General features: G+C 34.6%; 2 protein-coding genes across 3 annotated transcripts in view; one reads left to right on the top strand and one right to left on the bottom strand.

Moving 5' to 3' along the window:
• The window catches only part of LOC143242200 (E3 SUMO-protein ligase PIAS1-like), a 571,445-nt gene that overhangs the window by 441,233 nt on the left and 108,937 nt on the right, over window positions 1-21,275 (bottom strand). The window lies entirely within an intron of this gene.
• Window positions 1-21,275, top strand: part of LOC143243255 (small conductance calcium-activated potassium channel protein-like) — a 78,597-nt gene that overhangs the window by 42,460 nt on the left and 14,862 nt on the right. The window contains exons 4-5 of the mRNA XM_076487103.1: window positions 13,915-14,050; window positions 20,183-20,293. Of these exons, the coding sequence (XP_076343218.1) occupies window positions 13,915-14,050; window positions 20,183-20,293 (247 nt within the window). The remainder of the gene's footprint in view (window positions 1-13,914; window positions 14,051-20,182; window positions 20,294-21,275) is intronic.

Genomic DNA, 21,275 nt, shown 5'->3' with positions numbered 1-21,275 from the left:
ACGAAGAAGAAGCTGTCTCTGAATCACTATATGAAACTGTGTTACAACCAGTGGAAGTAACGAAGAAGAAGCTGTCTCTGAATCACTATATGAAACTGTTACAACCAGTGGAAGTAACGAAGAAGAAGCTGTCTCTGAATCACTATATGAAACTGTTACAACCAGTGGAAGTAACGAAGAAGATGCTGTCTCTGAATCACTATATGAAACTGTTACAACCAGTGGAAGTAACGAAGAAGAAGCTGTCTCTGAATCACTATATGAAACTGTTACAACCAGTGGAAGTAACGAGGAAGAATCTGTCTCTGAATCACTATATGAAACTGTTACAACCAGTGGAAGTAACGAAGAAGAAGCTGTCTCTGAATCACTATATGAAACTGTTACAACCAGTGGAAGTAACGAGGAAGAATCTGTCTCTGAATCACTATATGAAACTGTTACAACCATTGGAAGTAACGAAGAAGAAGCTGTCTCTGAATCACTATATGAAACTGTTACAACCAGTGGAAGTAACGAAGAAGGAGCTGTCTCTGAATCACTATATGAAACTGTTACAACCAGTGGAAGTAACGAAGAAGGAGCTGTCTCTGAATCACTATATGAAACTGTTACAACCAGTGGAAGTAACGAGGAAGAAGCTGTCTCTGAATCACTATATGAAACTGTTACAACCAGAGGAAGTAACGAAGAAGAAGCTGTCTCTGAATCACTATATGAAACTGTGTTACAACCAGTGGAAGTAACGAAGAAGAAGCTGTTTCTGAATCACTATATGAAACTGTTACAACTAGTGGAAGTAACGAGAAACAAGCTGTCTCTGAATCACTATATGAAACTGTTACAACCAGTGGAAGTAACGAAGAAGAAGCTGTCTCTGAATCACTATATGAAACTGTGTTACAACCAGTGGAAGTAACGAAGAAGAAGCTGTTTCTGAATCACTATATGAAACTGTTACAACTAGTGGAAGTAACGAGAAACAAGCTGTCTCTGAATCACTATATGAAACTGTTACAACCAGTGGAAGTAACGAAGAAGAAGCTGTCTCTGAATCACTATATGAAACTGTTACAACCAGTGGAAGTAACGAAGAAGAAGCTGTCTCTGAATCACTATATGAAACTGTTACAACCAGTGGAAGTAACGAAGAAGAAGCTGTCTCTGAATCACTATATGAAACTGTTACAACCAGTGGAAGTAACGAAGAAGAAGCTGTCTCTGAATCACTATATGAAACTGTTACAACCAGAGGAAGTAACGAAGAAGAAGCTGTCTCTGAATCACTATATGAAACTGTTACAACCAGTGGAAGTAACGAAGAAGAAGCTGTCTCTGAATCACTATATGAAACTGTTACAACCAGTGGAAGTAACGAAGAAGAAGCTGTCTCTGAATCACTATATGAAACTGTTACAACCAGTGGAAGTAACGAAGAAGAAGCTGTCTCTGAATCACTATATGAAACTGTGTTACAACCAGTGGAAGTAACGAAGAAGGAGCTGTCTCTGAATCACTATATGAAACTGTTACAACCAGTGGAAGTAACGAAGAAGGAGCTGTCTCTGAATCACTATATGAAACTGTTACAACCAGTGGAAGTAACGAGGAAGAATCTGTCTCTGAATCACTATATGAAACTGTTACAACCATTGGAAGTAACGAAGAAGAAGCTGTCTCTGAATCACTATATGAAACTGTTACAACCAGTGGAAGTAACGAAGAAGAAGCTGTCTCTGAATCACTATATGAAACTGTTACAACCAGTGGAAGTAACGAGGAAGAAGCTGTCTCTGAATCACTATATGAAACTGTTACAACCAGAGGAAGTAACGAAGAAGAAGCTGTCTCTGAATCACTATATGAAACTGTGTTACAACCAGTGGAAGTAACGAAGAAGAAGCTGTCTCTGAATCACTATATGAAACTGTGTTACAACCAGTGGAAGTAACGAAGAAGAAGCTGTCTCTGAATCACTATATGAAACTGTTACAACCAATGGAAGTAACGAAGAAGAAGCTGTCTCTGAATCACTATATGAAACTGTGTTACAACCAGTGGAAGTAACGAAGAAGAAGCTGTTTCTGAATCACTATATGAAACTGTTACAACCAGTGGAAGTAACGAAGAAGAAGCTGTCTCTGAATCACTATATGAAACTGTGTTACAACCAGTGGATGTAACGAAGAAGAAGCTGTCTCTGAATCACTATATGAAACTGTTACAACCAGTGGAAGTAACGAAGAAGAAGCTGTCTCTGAATCACTATATGAAACTGTTACAACCAGTGGAAGTAACGAAGAAGATGCTGTCTCTGAATCACTATATGAAACTGTTACAACCAGTGGAAGTAACGAAGAAGAAGCTGTCTCTGAATCACTATATGAAACTGTTACAACCAGTGGAAGTAACGAGGAAGAATCTGTCTCTGAATCACTATATGAAACTGTTACAACCAGTGGAAGTAACGAAGAAGAAGCTGTCTCTGAATCACTATATGAAACTGTTACAACCAGTGGAAGTAACGAGGAAGAATCTGTCTCTGAATCACTATATGAAACTGTTACAACCATTGGAAGTAACGAAGAAGAAGCTGTCTCTGAATCACTATATGAAACTGTTACAACCAGTGGAAGTAACGAAGAAGGAGCTGTCTCTGAATCACTATATGAAACTGTTACAACCAGTGGAAGTAACGAAGAAGGAGCTGTCTCTGAATCACTATATGAAACTGTTACAACCAGTGGAAGTAACGAGGAAGAAGCTGTCTCTGAATCACTATATGAAACTGTTACAACCAGAGGAAGTAACGAAGAAGAAGCTGTCTCTGAATCACTATATGAAACTGTGTTACAACCAGTGGAAGTAACGAAGAAGAAGCTGTCTCTGAATCACTATATGAAATTGTTACAACTAGTGGAAGTAACGAGAAACAAGCTGTCTCTGAATCACTATATGAAACTGTTACAACCAGTGGAAGTAACGAAGAAGAAGCTGTCTCTGAATCACTATATGAAACTGTGTTACAACCAGTGGAAGTAACGAAGAAGAAGCTGTTTCTGAATCACTATATGAAACTGTTACAACTAGTGGAAGTAACGAGAAACAAGCTGTCTCTGAATCACTATATGAAACTGTTACAACCAGTGGAAGTAACGAAGAAGAAGCTGTCTCTGAATCACTATATGAAACTGTTACAACCAGTGGAAGTAACGAAGAAGAAGCTGTCTCTGAATCACTATATGAAACTGTTACAACCAGTGGAAGTAACGAAGAAGAAGCTGTCTCTGAATCACTATATGAAACTGTTACAACCAGTGGAAGTAACGAAGAAGAAGCTGTCTCTGAATCACTATATGAAACTGTTACAACCAGTGGAAGTAACGAAGAAGAAGCTGTCTCTGAATCACTATATGAAACTGTTACAACCAGAGGAAGTAACGAAGAAGAAGCTGTCTCTGAATCACTATATGAAACTGTTACAACCAGTGGAAGTAACGAAGAAGAAGCTGTCTCTGAATCACTATATGAAACTGTTACAACCAGTGGAAGTAACGAAGAAGAAGCTGTCTCTGAATCACTATATGAAACTGTTACAACCAGTGGAAGTAACGAAGAAGAAGCTGTCTCTGAATCACTATATGAAACTGTGTTACAACCAGTGGAAGTAACGAAGAAGGAGCTGTCTCTGAATCACTATATGAAACTGTTACAACCAGTGGAAGTAACGAAGAAGGAGCTGTCTCTGAATCACTATATGAAACTGTTACAACCAGTGGAAGTAACGAGGAAGAATCTGTCTCTGAATCACTATATGAAACTGTTACAACCATTGGAAGTAACGAAGAAGAAGCTGTCTCTGAATCACTATATGAAACTGTTACAACCAGTGGAAGTAACGAAGAAGGAGCTGTCTCTGAATCACTATATGAAACTGTTACAACCAGTGGAAGTAACGAAGAAGGAGCTGTCTCTGAATCACTATATGAAACTGTTACAACCAGTGGAAGTAACGAAGAAGGAGCTGTCTCTGAATCACTATATGAAACTGTTACAACCAGTGGAAGTAACGAGGAAGAAGCTGTCTCTGAATCACTATATGAAACTGTTACAACCAGAGGAAGTAACGAAGAAGAAGCTGTCTCTGAATCACTATATGAAACTGTGTTACAACCAGTGGAAGTAACGAAGAAGAAGCTGTCTCTGAATCACTATATGAAACTGTGTTACAACCAGTGGAAGTAACGAAGAAGAAGCTGTCTCTGAATCACTATATGAAACTGTTACAACCAGTGGAAGTAACGAAGAAGAAGCTGTCTCTGAATCACTATATGAAACTGTTTACAACCAGTGGAAGTAACGAAGAAGAAGCTGTTTCTGAATCACTATATGAAACTGTTACAACTAGTGGAAGTAACGAGAAACAAGCTGTCTCTGAATCACTATATGAAACTGTTACAACCAGTGGAAGTAACGAAGAAGAAGCTGTCTCTGAATCACTATATGAAACTGTGTTACAACCAGTGGAAGTAACGAAGAAGAAGCTGTTTCTGAATCACTATATGAAACTGTTACAACTAGTGGAAGTAACGAGAAACAAGCTGTCTCTGAATCACTATATGAAACTGTTACAACCAGTGGAAGTAACGAAGAAGAAGCTGTCTCTGAATCACTATATGAAACTGTTACAACCAGTGGAAGTAACGAAGAAGAAGCTGTCTCTGAATCACTATATGAAACTGTGTTACAACCAGTGGAAGTAACGAAGAAGAAGCTGTCTCTGAATCACTATATGAAACTGTTACAACCAGAGGAAGTAACGAAGAAGAAGCTGTCTCTGAATCACTATATGAAACTGTTACAACCAGTGGAAGTAACGAAGAAGAAGCTGTCTCTGAATCACTATATGAAACTGTTACAACCAGAGGAAGTAACGAAGAAGAAGCTGTCTCTGAATCACTATATGAAACTGTTACAACCAGTGGAAGTAACGAAGAAGAAGCTGTCTCTGAATCACTATATGAAACTGTTACAACCAGTGGAAGTAACGAAGAAGAAGCTGTCTCTGAATCACTATATGAAACTGTGTTACAACCAGTGGAAGTAACGAAGAAGAAGCTGTCTCTGAATCACTATATGAAACTGTTACAACCAGAGGAAGTAACGAAGAAGAAGCTGTCTCTGAATCACTATATGAAACTGTTACAACCAGTGGAAGTAACGAAGAAGAAGCTGTCTCTGAATCACTATATGAAACTGTTACAACCAGTGGAAGTAACGAAGAAGAAGCTGTCTCTGAATCACTATATGAAACTGTTACAACCAGTGGAAGTAACGAAGAAGAAGCTGTCTTTGAATCACTATATGAAACTGTTACAACCAGTGGAAGTAACGAAGAAGAAGCTGTCTCTGAATCACTATATGAAACTGTTACAACCAGTGGAAGTAACGAAGAAGAAGCTGTCTCTGAATCACTATATGAAACTGTTACAACCAGTGGAAGTAACGAAGAAGAAGCTGTCTCTGAATCACTATATGAAACTGTGTTACAACCAGTGGAAGTAACGAAGAAGAAGCTGTCTCTGAATCACTATATGAAACTGTTACAACCAGAGGAAGTAACGAAGAAGAAGCTGTCTCTGAATCACTATATGAAACTGTTACAACCAGTGGAAGTAACGAAGAAGAAGCTGTCTCTGAATCACTATATGAAACTGTTACAACCAGTGGAAGTAACGAAGAAGAAGCTGTCTCTGAATCACTATATGAAACTGTTACAACCAGTGGAAGTAACGAAGAAGAAGCTGTCTTTGAATCACTATATGAAACTGTTACAACCAGTGGAAGTAACGAAGAAGAAGCTGTCTCTGGATCACTATATGAAACTGTTACAACCAGTGGAAGTAACGAAGAAGAAGCTGTCTCTGGATCACTATATGAAACTGTTACAACCAGTGGAAGTAACGAAGAAGAAGCTGTCTCTGAATCACTATATGAAACTGTTACAACCAGTGGAAGTAACGAAGAAGAAGCTGTCTCTGGATCACTATATGAAACTGTTACAACCAGTGGAAGTAACGAGGAAGAAGCTGTTTCTGAATCACTATATGAAACTGTTACAACTAGTGGAAGTAACGAGAAACAAGCTGTCTCTGAATCACTATATGAAACTGTTACAACCAGTGGAAGTAACGAAGAAGAAGCTGTCTCTGGATCACTATATGAAACTGTTACAACCAGTGGAAGTAACGAAGAAGAAGCTGTCTCTGAATCACTATATGAAACTGTTACAACCAGTGGAAGTAACGAAGAAGAAGCTGTCTCTGAATCACTATATGAAACTGTTACAACCAGTGGAAGTAACGAAGAAGAAGCTGTCTCTGAATCGCTATATGAAACTGTTACAACCAGTGGAAGTAACGAGGAAGAAGCTGTCTCTGAATCACTATATGAAACTGTTACAACCAGAGGAAGTAACGAAGAAGAAGCTGTCTCTGAATCACTATATGAAACTGTTACAACCAGTGGAAGTAACGAGGAAGAAGCTGTCTCTGAATCACTATATGAAACTGTTACAACCAGAGGAAGTAACGAAGAAGAAGCTGTCTCTGAATCACTATATGAAACTGTTACAACCAGTGGAAGTAACGAAGAAGAAGCTGTCTCTGAATCACTATATGAAACTGTTACAACCAGTGGAAGTAACGAAGAAGAAGCTGTCTCTGAATCACTATATGAAACTGTTACAACCAGTGGAAGTAACGAAGAAGAAGCTGTCTCTGAATCACTATATGAAACTGTTACAACCAGTGGAAGTAACGAAGAAGAAGCTGTCTCTGAATCACTATATGAAACTGTTACAACCAGTGGAAGTAACGAAGAAGAAGCTGTCTCTGAATCACTATATGAAACTGTTACAACCAGTGGAAGTAACGAAGAAGAAGCTGTCTCTGAATCACTATATGAAACTGTGTTACAACCAGTGGATGTAACGAGTAACAAGCTGTCTCTGAATCACTATATGAAACTGTTACAACCAGTGGAAGTAACGAAGAAGAAGCTGTCTCTGAATCACTATATGAAACTGTTACAACCAGTGGAAGTAACGAGTAACAAGCTGTCTCTGAATAACTATATGAAACTGTTACAACTAGTGGATGTAACGAGTAACAAGCTGTAAAGTCCTATCCCCAACTTCAGAAGGTCTTTTCATCTTCCTTGGTGATTACAAACGTATCAATGTCATTATTCACAACTTGAATGTATTTAATTGTTTCGTCTTGTCTAATAAAGTGACCATATTTACATGTGCTTTTGACCATCTTGGTAGAAGCTTTTTATGGAACAACCGTGTTGTGATAAGCCTAATTACTGCTTTTTTTATCTTAATTCGTCATAAAGCCATTTCTGGCAGGCAAAGGTTTGTTGAACGTTACGTGTTAAAGCCATAACTGAATGTATTTTGTGTACATCACCTTCTATGGATCCTTCATGGTATCGGTCAAATACGACATCCACGTACTGATCTCTTCATAAAATGTGTCTCTAGCTATTCTACTATTTCAGTCTTCGGCCATGACACATGACCCTGCACTGTATTACCGTCAACAATATCAACCTATGAGGGAGGTACCAGTTAAAAACTGAATACCAATGGACATCTAGGTTTTTTTCAACAATTATAACAAACATTCCTGCATTTATAATATGGACAAGTTTGTCTTCTGTCATTATAGAAGATAAATATATCTCTGTATTCTGTGCCAAAGTTTCTTTTTCGTCTTCTGCTTCCAGTGCTATTCATAGAGTTCTTGATATTTAATAGATGTAGTCTTCAATACTTTTTTCACCAGCACCGTACAAAAAGTTCATAAAATGTGACTATATTGCAAACTCCATCGTGGCACTTGCTCTGTGGAAGTAGTGGTTCTCACCATTCAACTAGCCATAGCTAAATGCTTTCCAAACTAGCCTGAAAACACTGCATTACGTGGAAGTTCGGAAAATGACATGTTTCCTTTTTCAGAACATTTTCTTCTGTAGGTATCTGTGTTTAAAAATCATCAAGTGTCATACTGATATTTTCTAGTTTCCTCAAGTCTTCCTTTAAAACTTTAAGTGTTTTAAACAATATTTGAGTATTTTGTGAAAATTTAAATTCAAGATTTCCTCAATGTCATTTTCTTTCCTCAGACTGTCAATGTATTCCTCAATGCCATATTCTTTCCTTAAATCCGTCAATATACTCCTCAATGTCATACTCTTTCCTCAAACTGTCAGTGTTCTCCTAAATCTCATATCCTTTCCTTAGATTCGTCAATATATTCCTCAATGTTGTGTATGTCCTTAAATCTATCAGTATACTCCTCAATGTCATATCCTTTCCTCAGACTGTCAATAACTTCTCAATGCCATATCCTTTCCTGAAACACTCAATATACACGATGAATGACATAAGTAATTGCACTCCCGTCCTCCAAGTCATGTAACTTGATGCTTTCATCGAACAAGATCAAGTCATTTAACTTTTAGAATAAAAAAATGGACGTAGTTTTGGTTATGTACTTGAAGAAATTGTTTTTCATATAACGTTGTTGCCAGAATAGTGACTAATTACTCGAAGGTAACATTGGTCAATAGTCTTAAACACTTAGTTTGCAGAAAGTGTTATGTTTCCTTTCTAAATTCGTCATCCAATCTTTTCCATTTAAGTGTTTCATTATGATCGTTTTTCACTACCTGTTCCATGAAACAACGAATTCCCCAGTTTTAAAAACCTCTTCCCATGAATGACCCCAATCCTCAGTTATTTCTGGACATTTGAAGCTCTGAAAATGTCCAAATTTCACAGAAGGAACCACTGAAATCGAGGATGATCATTTTTCTGTTGAGCCTTTGATGTTCACAATGTCTGCTATAACATTATATTCCCATTACACCAGTGTCTCTTGCTCCGTGTGAGTTATAGATGGGGGAGTAATAATTGTCACACCATACACCAACTGGTCTGCTACTTATAATTACACACACTGACCTGAAGACGAAAGTCATGTTGTTCATTATTGTAAAAGGTCGTATTGTAGTTAAGTTCTGGTTCTCCTTCATAACAGTTTACTACACATGAAAGGCATAGGATAATATTATAGCTTATTGAAAACATTGTTCAGTGGCTTCAGAATAACATTCACCGGATTGTCACTAAGATATCCCAAGAAATAGAAAATAGAACTGTATATTGTAAGGTTCTGTTTGTATTCTCTGTGTTTCTATTGGACTACATACTACAATATACATTGTGTATTGTAAGGTTCTGTTTGTATTCTCTGTGTTTCTATTGGACTACATACTACAATGTACATTGTATATTACAAGGTTCTGTTTGTATTCTCTGTGTTTCTATTGGACTACATACTACAATATACATTGTATATTGCAAGGTTCTGTTTGTATTCTCTGTGTTTCTATTGGACTACATACTACAATGTACATTGTATATTACAAGGTTCTGTTTGTATTCTCTGTGTTTCTATTGGACTACATACTACAATATACATTGTATATTGCAAGGTTCTGTTTGTATTCTCTGTGTTTCTATTGGACTACATACTACAATGTACATTGTATATTACAAGGTTCTGTTTGTATTCTCTGTGTTTCTATTGGACTACATACTACAATGTACATTGTATATTGTAAGGTTCTATTTGTATTCTCTATGTTTCTATTGGACTACATACTACAATATACATTGTATATTGCAAGGTTCTGTTTGTATTCTCTGTGTTTCTATTGGACTACATACTACAATGTACATTGTATATTACAAGGTTCTGTTTGTATTCTCTGTGTTTCTATTGGACTACATACTACAATGTACATTGTGTATTGTAAGGTTCTGTTTGTATTCTATGTGTTTCTATTGGACTACATACTACAATATACATTGTGTATTGTAAGGTTCTGTTTGTATTCTCTGTGTTTCTATTGGACTACATACTACAATGTACATTGTATATTGTAAGGTTCTGTTTGTATTCTCTGTGTTTCTATTGGACTACATACTACAATATACATTGTGTATTGTAAGGTTCTGTTTGTATTCTCTGTGTTTCTATTGGACTACATACTACAATGTACATTGTATATTGTAAGGTTCTGTTTGTATTCTCTGTGTTTCTATTGGACTACATACTACAATGTACATTGTATATTGCAAGGTTCTGTTTGTATTCTCTGTGTTTCTATTGGACTACATACTACAATATACATTGTATATTGCAAGGTTCTGTTTGTATTCTCTGTGTTTCTATTGTTCTATTGGACTACATACTACAAGGTACAAAAAATATCCCTCGGATATCTGCCTGAGGGAGTAAACTACACATGTATTCCGAAGGAACTGGAAGTGATAAACCCAGTAAACTTCTAGCAACCTTCACTGGACCCACCTGGTGGCGCAGTGACAAGTTTGAGAATTTATGACATTAAAAATTGGGTTTGGATATCCGCTGCAGGCCGAATACTAATGGCCCATGGTGTAGCTTTCTGGTTAACAAAGACAAACAAGTAATATTTGTGAATTTGTTTTGGCGAAGGATTTAAAAAATGAATACCGTGACATTTCAAAAGAACTTATGTGTAATGCTAACACTTATTTTGTTAGTAAAGAGACACATATAGTGTTAACACTTATTTCGTTTGTAAACAGACACACATAGTGTTAACACCTATTTTGTTAGTTGTCTATAAATACAAAATATTTTAAACATGGTAAATGACGTTTTTAAGTCGTTATGACAAATCACCATTCAACAGTTTTAGTTCTTTCATAAATTTTTATCATTTATATCCAGATATTCGTCTTAAAACAAAATTATTATATTCAGTGATGTCGAGAAACCCACTTGTTGAGAAATTTATGCGCGAAAACGGCTCGTTTGGGTTGAGAAAATATTTTACAAAGAAGAGCGAACAACGTTTCGACCTTCTTCGGTCATCGTCAGGTTCACCGAAGAAGGTCGAAACGTTGTTCGCTCTTCTATGTAAAATATTTTCTCAACCCAAACGAGCCGTTTTTGCATATAAAATTATTCTTTTATTCTACACCTCATTATAATGCCCTCAGTAGCACAGCGGTAACTCTGTCGGTTTATAATATTAAAATCCTCATTTAGATACCAGTGGTGAGCAAAACATGTACAACCGATTGTGTGAGTTTGTTTAACAACAAAAACTCGTTATGAAAATTTCTGATAAGCTGAACGCTGCATTTGTCTTAGACTAAGATAACCATAAGGAAAAATAACAGTTAACACAAGTTAAAATACATTTATATGTCATTATTATATCTGTGTTGGAGTTGCAGAAGTTTAACACTTCAGTGTTTTTATATAAATAACGGTATGACATACCGAGATGAAGTAACAGAGAGGTGTTAATAAAATCCCGCAAATGTAATAGTTGCAGCATGTTTCCACCAGGGTCGTCATTATGACCAAACGTCTGATCAGTCACAGTATTTGTTGAAAATCTGCTAATCGAACATCCATTACATCTGTGAAACAAGAAATAACACAGCAACAAAACGCATCTCATTTGGTATGTTGTCCACTTTCCGAACAACTGGATTCTTGAGATATGGAACTGTGTGTGGTTTTCCACTGTACACACGTGACTTCAGGTACCCCACAATCATAAATTGGCTAGTATTAAGTCCACTGAACTAAGTGGTCAATCACAAGGAAAAATGACTTGGGATGGTTCTATCCTCCAACAAGACCTGCTTACCGTCATGGGAAAGGGAACCATTCTACATGAAAACCATATGTCTATTACAACTCGTTGTTGCAGCAGGTGAATAGCATTGATTACTAGCATTATTTGTATCGGGCAACATTGATCGTGTGGGTTTTAATTACATATGCTGATGGTTCATCAGGATAGCATGGTCCAACAAAAAATCACACCATCCTGTCACTTTGGCATCATGGAACTGTTTAGGAAATATTAGTTTCTAACCAGAAAATCCAGTTGCGGGTGTTCAAACTTCCATAAAAGGTAAAGTGTACTACACCAGTCCTTAAGATATTGGCAGACCACTGGTCATCAACTTGCAGTCATGCCAAGAACTTTAAAATCAATACTTCAGGTTAAATTTGTCTGAGTGCTTGATGCAACTTATATAGAAACAGTCTCAAAGTTGGCTCATGAACAGTGAAATCGCCATATCTAGATAAGCAATGAAATGACTGCTTCACTCACGTGCTGACCTCTTCTGATACAACATGGCTGACATCAGCAATGGTTTCAATGGGTATTGATGGCCTGACTGTACCTGAATTTGTGCACAACAACACTATACCACTCGATGTTATGTTCTTCGATATAAAGGCTAGTTCACCTCTCTGAACCTTTGTCAGGCTCGTGTTGGATGAAAGAGAAATCGACAAGTTCGCTTGTTTTCGTGAGAAATACACAAAGGAGACCACAGTGGCGCCCTAACTGGTAACGACTGAAAACTGTTCCATGATGTCTTGTTACCTATGTACAGTTTTACCTTTTTTTAAGTCATATGTTGTTGTTGTTTTTTGTGCGCTGGACTACGAAATCTTTTTATGTTAACCCGATATATCATTTCTGTAATATTAATCGATGACTTTGGATCATAAATGTTAGGGTTTAATTTAAAAAAAAAAACAGAAACTAGGAACAAAGAACAGATACGTGGGGGAAAATGTTTATAAAGTTCCAATACAAAATTAAAAACCTACAGTTTCTCACAATCTAAATTTCACAGGTTTCTGATATCACATACCGTATACATTGTGTACGTCTTTTTAAAACCTGTACGTGTAGAATATACGTCGTACTGTCTTTTACGACATAGTGAATCTAATATATTCAACAACAGTATTGTTAGTATGTCATTGATTCCAGTTTAATATTGGGCAAACTTTCTACTTTATAATACATGTTTAAGTGGTGATTTAAACAGTATAGTTTGACGTGTAGTTTCTGTTTCAAACTTTATAATATCTGTTTAACTGGTGAATTAAACATTATAGTCTAACGTGTAGTCTCTGTTTCAAACTTTATATTATCTGTTTAACTGGTGATTTAAACGTTATAGTCCAACGTGTAGTTCCTGTTTATAAATAATTTGGCCAAATCTCTTCTTTATAGTTAATATCTTTATCTGAAAGATATATAAATATATAGTCTACTTGGAGCTATTAAAAAACAACATAGAATCATATATGTTTAACTTTCTGGATACTAAGTACAGGGTGCACCAAAATATGTTGTTATTCACAATTAACAAATCTGTTTGTTGTCTTCTGGACAATACCCGAAACTTACCCACATATTATTCAGTTCACCACTATTGTCTTCTTGAAAGAATAAGTAAATGTAAACAAACCCAGTTAGTGAATACAGTATCTTGAATAAAAATTAGGACTTTTGTTCGAACCGAACACGAGGGTTTTGAAGAATAGTGTTTTTAAATTGTTTTCTCTGTAATCAGTGCGATCTTAGCTGTGTATTAGTGTCCAAAAAATGTGTCAAACAGTCTACCTTACCGTGTAGTGTCTGTACAAATATTGTATCACATGAACTATTCTACTGTTTAACGTTCTTGTAACCCTCAGTGGCACAGCTGTATGTCTACTGAGTCACACTGTTATAAACCGGATTTCAATACCCGTGTTGGGCAGAGCACAGGTAGCCCACTGTGTAACTTTGTGCTTAATTCAAAAAGAAACGCTGACACTTTTGTAAACAACACAAATATCCTTATTAGATAGTATTTTTCTTGTCGGATTAGCCAATGGAAAATTTAAATATCTGTGTTCAGTTTTTTGTAATAGTTTTTACGTTTTTAGAACAGTTCAGTGTTTATTTGTTTCTCTTCAGGTATCATGACGAAGATCACGCTAACCTATTAAACACAATGTGGCTCACAGCAATTACCTTTCTGTCAGTGGGTTATGGAGATATAGTACCTAACACATACTGTGGTAGAGGAATAGCAGTTACAACAGGACTTATGGTAAGTAGAGGAACAACCATTACCTTTCTGTCAGTGGGTTATGGAGATATAGTACCTAACACATACTGTGGTAGAGGAATAGCAGTTACAACAGGACTCATGGTAAGTAGAAGAACAACCATTACCTTTTTGTCGGTGGGTTATGGAGATATAGTACCTAACACGTACTGTGGTAGAGGAAAAGCAGTTACAACAGGACTCATGGTAAGTAGAAGAACAACCATTACCTTTCTGTCGGTGGGTTATGGAGATATAGTACCTAACACGTACTGTGGTAGAGGTATAGCAGTTACAACAGGACTCATGGTAAGTTGAGGAACAGCCATTACCTTTCTGTCGGTGGGTTATGGAGATATAGTACCTAACACATACTGTGGTAGAGGTATAGCAGTTACAACAGGACTCATGGTAAGTTGAGGAACAGCCATTACCTTTCTGTCGGTGGGTTATGGAGATATAGTACCTAACACATACTGTGGTAGAGGTATAGCAGTTACAACAGGACTCATGGTAAGTTGAGGAACAGCCATTACCTTTCTGTCGGTGGGTTATGGAGATATAGTACCTAACACATACTGTGGTAGAGGAATAGCAGTTACAACAGGACTTATGGTAAGTAGAGGAACAGCCATTACCTTTCTGTCAGTGGGTTATGGAGATATAGTACCTAACACATACTGTGGTAGAGGTATAGCAGTTACAACAGGACTTATGGTAAGTAGAAAAACAGCCATTACCTTTCTGTCAGTGGGTTATGGAGATATAGTACCTAACACATACTGTGGTAGAGGTATAGCAGTTACAACAGGACTTATGGTAAGTAGAGGAACAGCAATTACCTTTCTGTCGGTAGGTTATGGAGATATAGTACCTAACACATACTGTGGTAGAGGAATGCAGTTACAACAGGACTTATGGTAAGTAGAGGAACAGCCATTACCTTTCTGTCAGTGGGTTATGGAGATATAGTACCTAACACATACTGTGGTAGAGGAATAGCAGTTACAACAGGACTTATGGTAAGTAGAGGAACAGCCATTACCTTTCTGTCGGTAGGTTATGGAGATATAGTACCTAACACATACTGTGATAGAAGTATAGCAGTTACAACAGGACTCATGGTAAGTTCTCGACTTACTAGTATGTAGCTAATGTTTAAAGATACCGCTCAAGGTATCCGACATTCAATCATGTCATTCAAAATATATTATGTTGAAACATAATATTTGATAATAACTGAGTTGAGTCTAAACGTTAAAACCTGTGTAACTCGTGAACTGGTTCCACTTGAATCACCATGTGTTTATTCGTATTCAGAGCTTAACGTTAAGTATAGAGTTAGAAATCCTGTAAGAAAGTTGCACTTGGAGACCTTAAGCCTTATAAAAATCTACGAACAGATTTTGTCAGCATGAATTTTTTCTTCCCTCCCGACCATCACTACTGTCTTTGTGTTTGGATTGAAATGAAAATGTTACTGTTTTCAACGAGACTGGATTAGCAGATCAGGAAACAGTGAAATACTCCAACAACAAAACATTTTAAGACTGGAGCAGTGCTTTTAATGTTGTTTTTTAAATAAAAACTTGACACTTTATAAAAGTTGAAAAACATGAGGTATATGTAAATAATTGAAGAGCACGTTTTCATTAGATCTGTAATAGTTCAATTCAGTCGATAGGTAATCGATATTTGGTTTATTTTTTTAATTTCGCGCAAAGCTACTCGAGGGCTATCTGCGCTATCTGTCCTTAATTTATCAGTGTAAGGCTATAGGAAAGGCAATTAGTCATCACCGCCAACTCTTGAGCTACTCTTTTACTAACGAATAGTGGAATTGACTCCCTGAAAACGGCGAGCATGTTTGGTGTGACGGGATTCGAACCAGCAATCCTCAGATTGCCAGTAGAGCGCCACCTAACCATCCGGCCATGCCGGGCCCTATTCAATAATAAATCAGTTCTTTGTTGAAAATATAAAGTAAAAACGGGAGGGCTTGTGATGTAAGTGAAAACGGGTTAAAGTTTTTAAATGACTTAAGATCGTTTTGCTGTTTTTTAACCAGGAAATAGTTACACTTCTAAACCTGAATAGCCTGAGACATACGTGAAAACGTGGAGTTACACAAAATCAAATATTGTCGTAGTTTATCTTTCATAAATTATTCATCAATAGAGTCAGTTCGACGAATGTCACTAATTAGATGAACCAGTTTGTTTCACCTTATCACATAACACAGGAAGAGAAACGTACCTTAACACTTGATATGTTACCCAAGACCACATGTGGTCATCTTGGACGAGTTGCCAAGGGATAAGGAGATTTACTTCGTGATGTCAGTAAATATGTTTGTTTCTAATTTCTTATATGATCAGTATACATGACTGTGTCTGTCTGTGTATAGGTATATAGTAACAACAAAGTGGCAAGATAGCGTTTTTGAAAGAGGTGTCAGTGGTCAGCTGTTTTTGAAATCAGGTACAATTCTGATGAGTAGTCAGTCAGCTGTATATAAAAAGACGTGTAATTCTGGTGATAAGTGACGAACTGTTTATGTTTTATCCCTTCTCATGTTTATTTAAATTCATGCTTGTAAATAAGCGATGCGTGAATCATATCAACCGTATTAAGTGATGGTCTTCAGAAAAAATAATGAAAACTGTATTTATTCGTTTGAATGAATCTCCTGGAATTTCATCTACAGTTAACACGTTGTTAGCACTTGAGACAGAGGGTCCAATTAAAAAACACAACAACAACAACAAACTTGATGAAAAATATATGATAAAGACTAAAGATATGAAAACAAAGCTTGCATGTTGTTGGAGGAATGACAACTAGTGAACAGCACCCACCGCCACCTTTTTGACTACTTTTCTCTAATCAGATAGTCGGCTATGACTGTTACTCTTATAGACAGAAACGGCCTGAAAGTGCGGTGAAAGGCCTGGGAAAATGAACCTTTGAGTTCACGGCTCCAACACGCTTGCCGCTGGGCCATATTCGTACTCGGTCCTAAAAGAAGACTATTGTTATATAAGATGTGATAGTGTCCCTAAACAAAGAACAGTAAGGTAGCTAGGTGTTTGTGTTATAATTCTGTTGTTTGTTTGATTGTTTTCTTCTTGGCATAAGCTACATACACGTACAAAATAAAAGTAAGAGACGTGTCAAGCTCGTGTCTGAATATTCAAGTTAGTGCTGGGCTGCCATCTAGTGTCAAACTACGATATTACCTAGATAACTTTTGTTTCTTCGAACTTTTATTATTTTTAAGTCTACTCGCTTCGTGTTATGTACACACGGTAATTACAGGATGCTGAGAGTGCTTTCGTGTCATAGTCAAAACATTTTGTACTATTGTAGAAAACGAAGCGACTGGTTCTGAGTTAACTGGAAACGGATGGTATAAAAGCAGGAGAGCTGTCTGCAATATAGAACTAACACATTTTATCACAAATTAATACTGAAATTGATACATTTTATCATAAATTTACAATAAAACTAAAACAGTTTATCACAAATTAATAATAAACCTAATATATTTTATCACAAATTGGCCCTCCATCGGCTCAGCAGTATGTCTGCGGACTTACCACGCTAAAAACCGGGTTTTGATACCCGTGGTGGGCAGAGCACAGATAGCCCATTGCGTAGCTTTGTGCTTAATTCAAAACAACAACAATTATCACAAATTAATAATAGACCTAATATATGTTATCGCACATTTATAATAAAACTAAAACATCACAAATTTATAATACAACTAAAACATTTTATCACAAATATATAATAAAACTAACATTTTATCACTTATTAATAAAACAACTAATGCATTTTGTCACAAATTAATAATACAACTAATACATTTTATCACAAATTAATAATACAACTAATACATTTTATCACAAATTGATAATACAACTAATATATTTTATCACAAATTAATAATACAACTTATATATTTTATCACAAATTAATAATACAACTTATATATTTTATCACAATTAATAATACAACTAATACATTTTATCACAAATTAATAATACAACTAATACATTTTATCACAAATTAATAATACAACTAATACATTTTATCACAAATTAATAATACAACTAATATATTTTATCACAAATTAATAATACAACTAATATAATTTATCACAAATTAATAATACAACTAATACATTTTATCACAAATTAATAATACAACTAATACATTTTATCACAAATTAATAATACAACTAATACATTTTATCACAAATTAATAATACAACTAATATATTTTATCACAAATTAATAATACAACTAATATATTTTATCACAAATTAATAATACAACTTATATATTTTATCACAAATTAATAATACAACTAATATTTATCACAAATTATAATACAACTAATACATTTTATCACAAATTAATAATACAACTAATACATTTTATCACAAATTAATAATACAACTAATATATTTTATCACAAATTAATAATACAACTAATATATTTTATCACAAATTAATAATACAACTAATATATTTTATCACAAATTTATAATACAACTAATATATTTTATCACAAATTAATAATAAAGCTAATACATTTTATCACAAATTAATCATACAACTAATATATTTTATCACAACTTAATAATACAACTAATATATTTTATCACAAATTAATAATAAAGCTAATACATTTTATCACAAATTAATCATACAACTAATATATTTTATCACAAATTAATAATACAACTAATATATTTTATCACAACTTAATAATACGACTAATATATATCACAAAATAATTATTTTATCACAAATTAATAATACAACTAATATATTTTATCACAATTTAATAACACAACTAATACATTTTATCACAAATTAATAATGCAACTAATATATTTTATCACAAATTAATAGTACAACTAATATATTTTATCACAAATTAATAATACAACTAATATATTTTATCACAAATTTATAATACAACTAACATATTTTATCACAAATTAATAATAAAGCTAATACATTTTATCACAAAGTAATCATACAACTAATATATTTTATCACAACTTAATAATACAACTAATATATTTTATCACAAATTAATAATAAAGCTAATACATTTTATCACAAATTAATCATACAACTAATATATTTTATCACAACTTAATAATACAACTAATATATTGTATCACAAATTAATAATAAAGCTAATACATTTTATCACAAATTAATCACACAACTAATATATTTTATCACAACTTAATCATACAACTAATATATTTTATCACAACTTAATAATACAACTAATATATTTTATCACAAATTAATAATACAACTAATATATTTTATCACAATTTAATAACACAACTAATACATTTTATCACAAATTAATAATGCAACTAATATATTTTATCACAAATTAATAATACAACTTATATATTTTATCACAAATTAACATTTCAGTGCCTTTTTCTCTTCCGGATTCCTTTAGAAAGTCATCAGCTATGCCTAGTCAACTCCGAGTTATTTCTTGGTTGACATCTGAGTTTTAAGAAACGCACGAAATGTGATTCGACAGCTCTATATATGAATATGTTTCTGGAATAATTGTTTCTCAAAAAGCAAATTTTTGTTTCTTCTAACACGATTAATCTTAAGTTTACTCCAAGTTCAGGTTTTTTATCCAAATATAACAACGTACGACTTCAGTGTTCATCAAATAAAACTCGAAAGATAAAATACGAAAAATGGAGATAAATACGTTTATTTTTGTTAAAAATAATAATAAACATTAGCTACGTACATAAATCTTCGTTATGTGTTGTCTATATATAAATGCAAGCTTTAAAAAACGAGGTATAATTTGTTTTACGTTATAATGAATTCTTTTTTATATTTTTGAAATAAGATTCTCCTAATGAATGTATATATATATATTAAAAACATTTGTTTATGACTATTTTGTGAATATTTATTTTACTATATTTATATTCCGTAAATAGAAATCGTTTTTAAAATATTTCCCACTACTGTAATACTGTGTTCTGATTGTTTCGCTCTTTTAAATACTTACAAAGAACAAGGACTTTGTCAACGTTATTTATATATTTATTTTACTCGATAGGGGGCAGGGTGCACTGCCCTTGTTGTAGCTGTGATAGCGAGGAAACTGGAGTTAACTAGAGCTGAGAAACATGTTCACAATTTCATGATGGACACGCAGTTAACGAAGAGGGTACGTACTGGTCATTTTTATTACAATCGCCTGAAACGTTCTAGCATCTTCACGCTTCGAAACTACAAAGTAAAATTTTCGTAACGTTGTGATATTACCACATAAAACATTCTCACAAAAATGTATGTCTTAACACTATCATAAATAATTCTTAAATGTGTAGAAGGTTCAGTATGTTTGTGGGTGAGGTTTCAAACATCACGTGCTCATAGTGTTTTCTTTTTTTATATAAACAGAAAAATAAGTGTAACACGTGTAATCGTAGATAAGGCATGTCTATCTACAAGACTTTCGTTTGGGATCATATGGGAAATAGAATAATTTCAAATATTTTTTTCTTTTTGGAATCAAAGATCTGTCTCGTTTTCGGAATAACGTTATTCTTTCTTTTGGGTTCAGCTAACTTTCAAAGATGGAAAGATGGTGCCACACATAGAATCCAGAGGCTAGGTTCTGAACAAACCCACGCAAGAATTTCTATTTAAATATTCGCTATAAACTCTGTGAATTTGTAACTAAACCAAAATGACTTTGGTCCTACAGTACCTGTGTAATAAACGTTTTTTGTACGGTTAGTACTAAAAACCATGTCACGAACAGAATTTAAACCAACTGAATAATTGTTTGTTTCAGAGTAATTAATTTAGAACTATTCTAAACGAAACAGCTGTATGGTCCATTTCGCGCCACCATGTAAAATTGATTGCTTAACTTGTTCTCCATGTTGTTTAGTCTCAACACCAATACTTTGTAACAAAAAAACATTTATTATTTTTATATGGCTAAAGGTTGTTCAGTTTGCTTTGACATCTTTTATTGCTTGAATTTGTTATTATAACACGAGTTTAAAAACAGCAGTTCATCCGTTAAGTGTTACAGATATTGTGATTGAAAACAGTGTGTTAAGTGTTATAAATGTTGTGACTGAGAATGATGTGTTAAGTTTTATAAATGTTGTGACTGAGAATGGTATGTTAAGTGT

Source organism: Tachypleus tridentatus, unplaced genomic scaffold (assembly GCF_004210375.1).
Source record: "Tachypleus tridentatus isolate NWPU-2018 unplaced genomic scaffold, ASM421037v1 Hic_cluster_2, whole genome shotgun sequence".
In the NCBI taxonomy this organism is placed as follows: domain Eukaryota; kingdom Metazoa; phylum Arthropoda; class Merostomata; order Xiphosura; family Limulidae; genus Tachypleus; species Tachypleus tridentatus.
The sequence above is the reverse complement of the archived record's forward strand: the minus strand, read 5'-3'. Positions and strand labels throughout refer to the sequence as shown.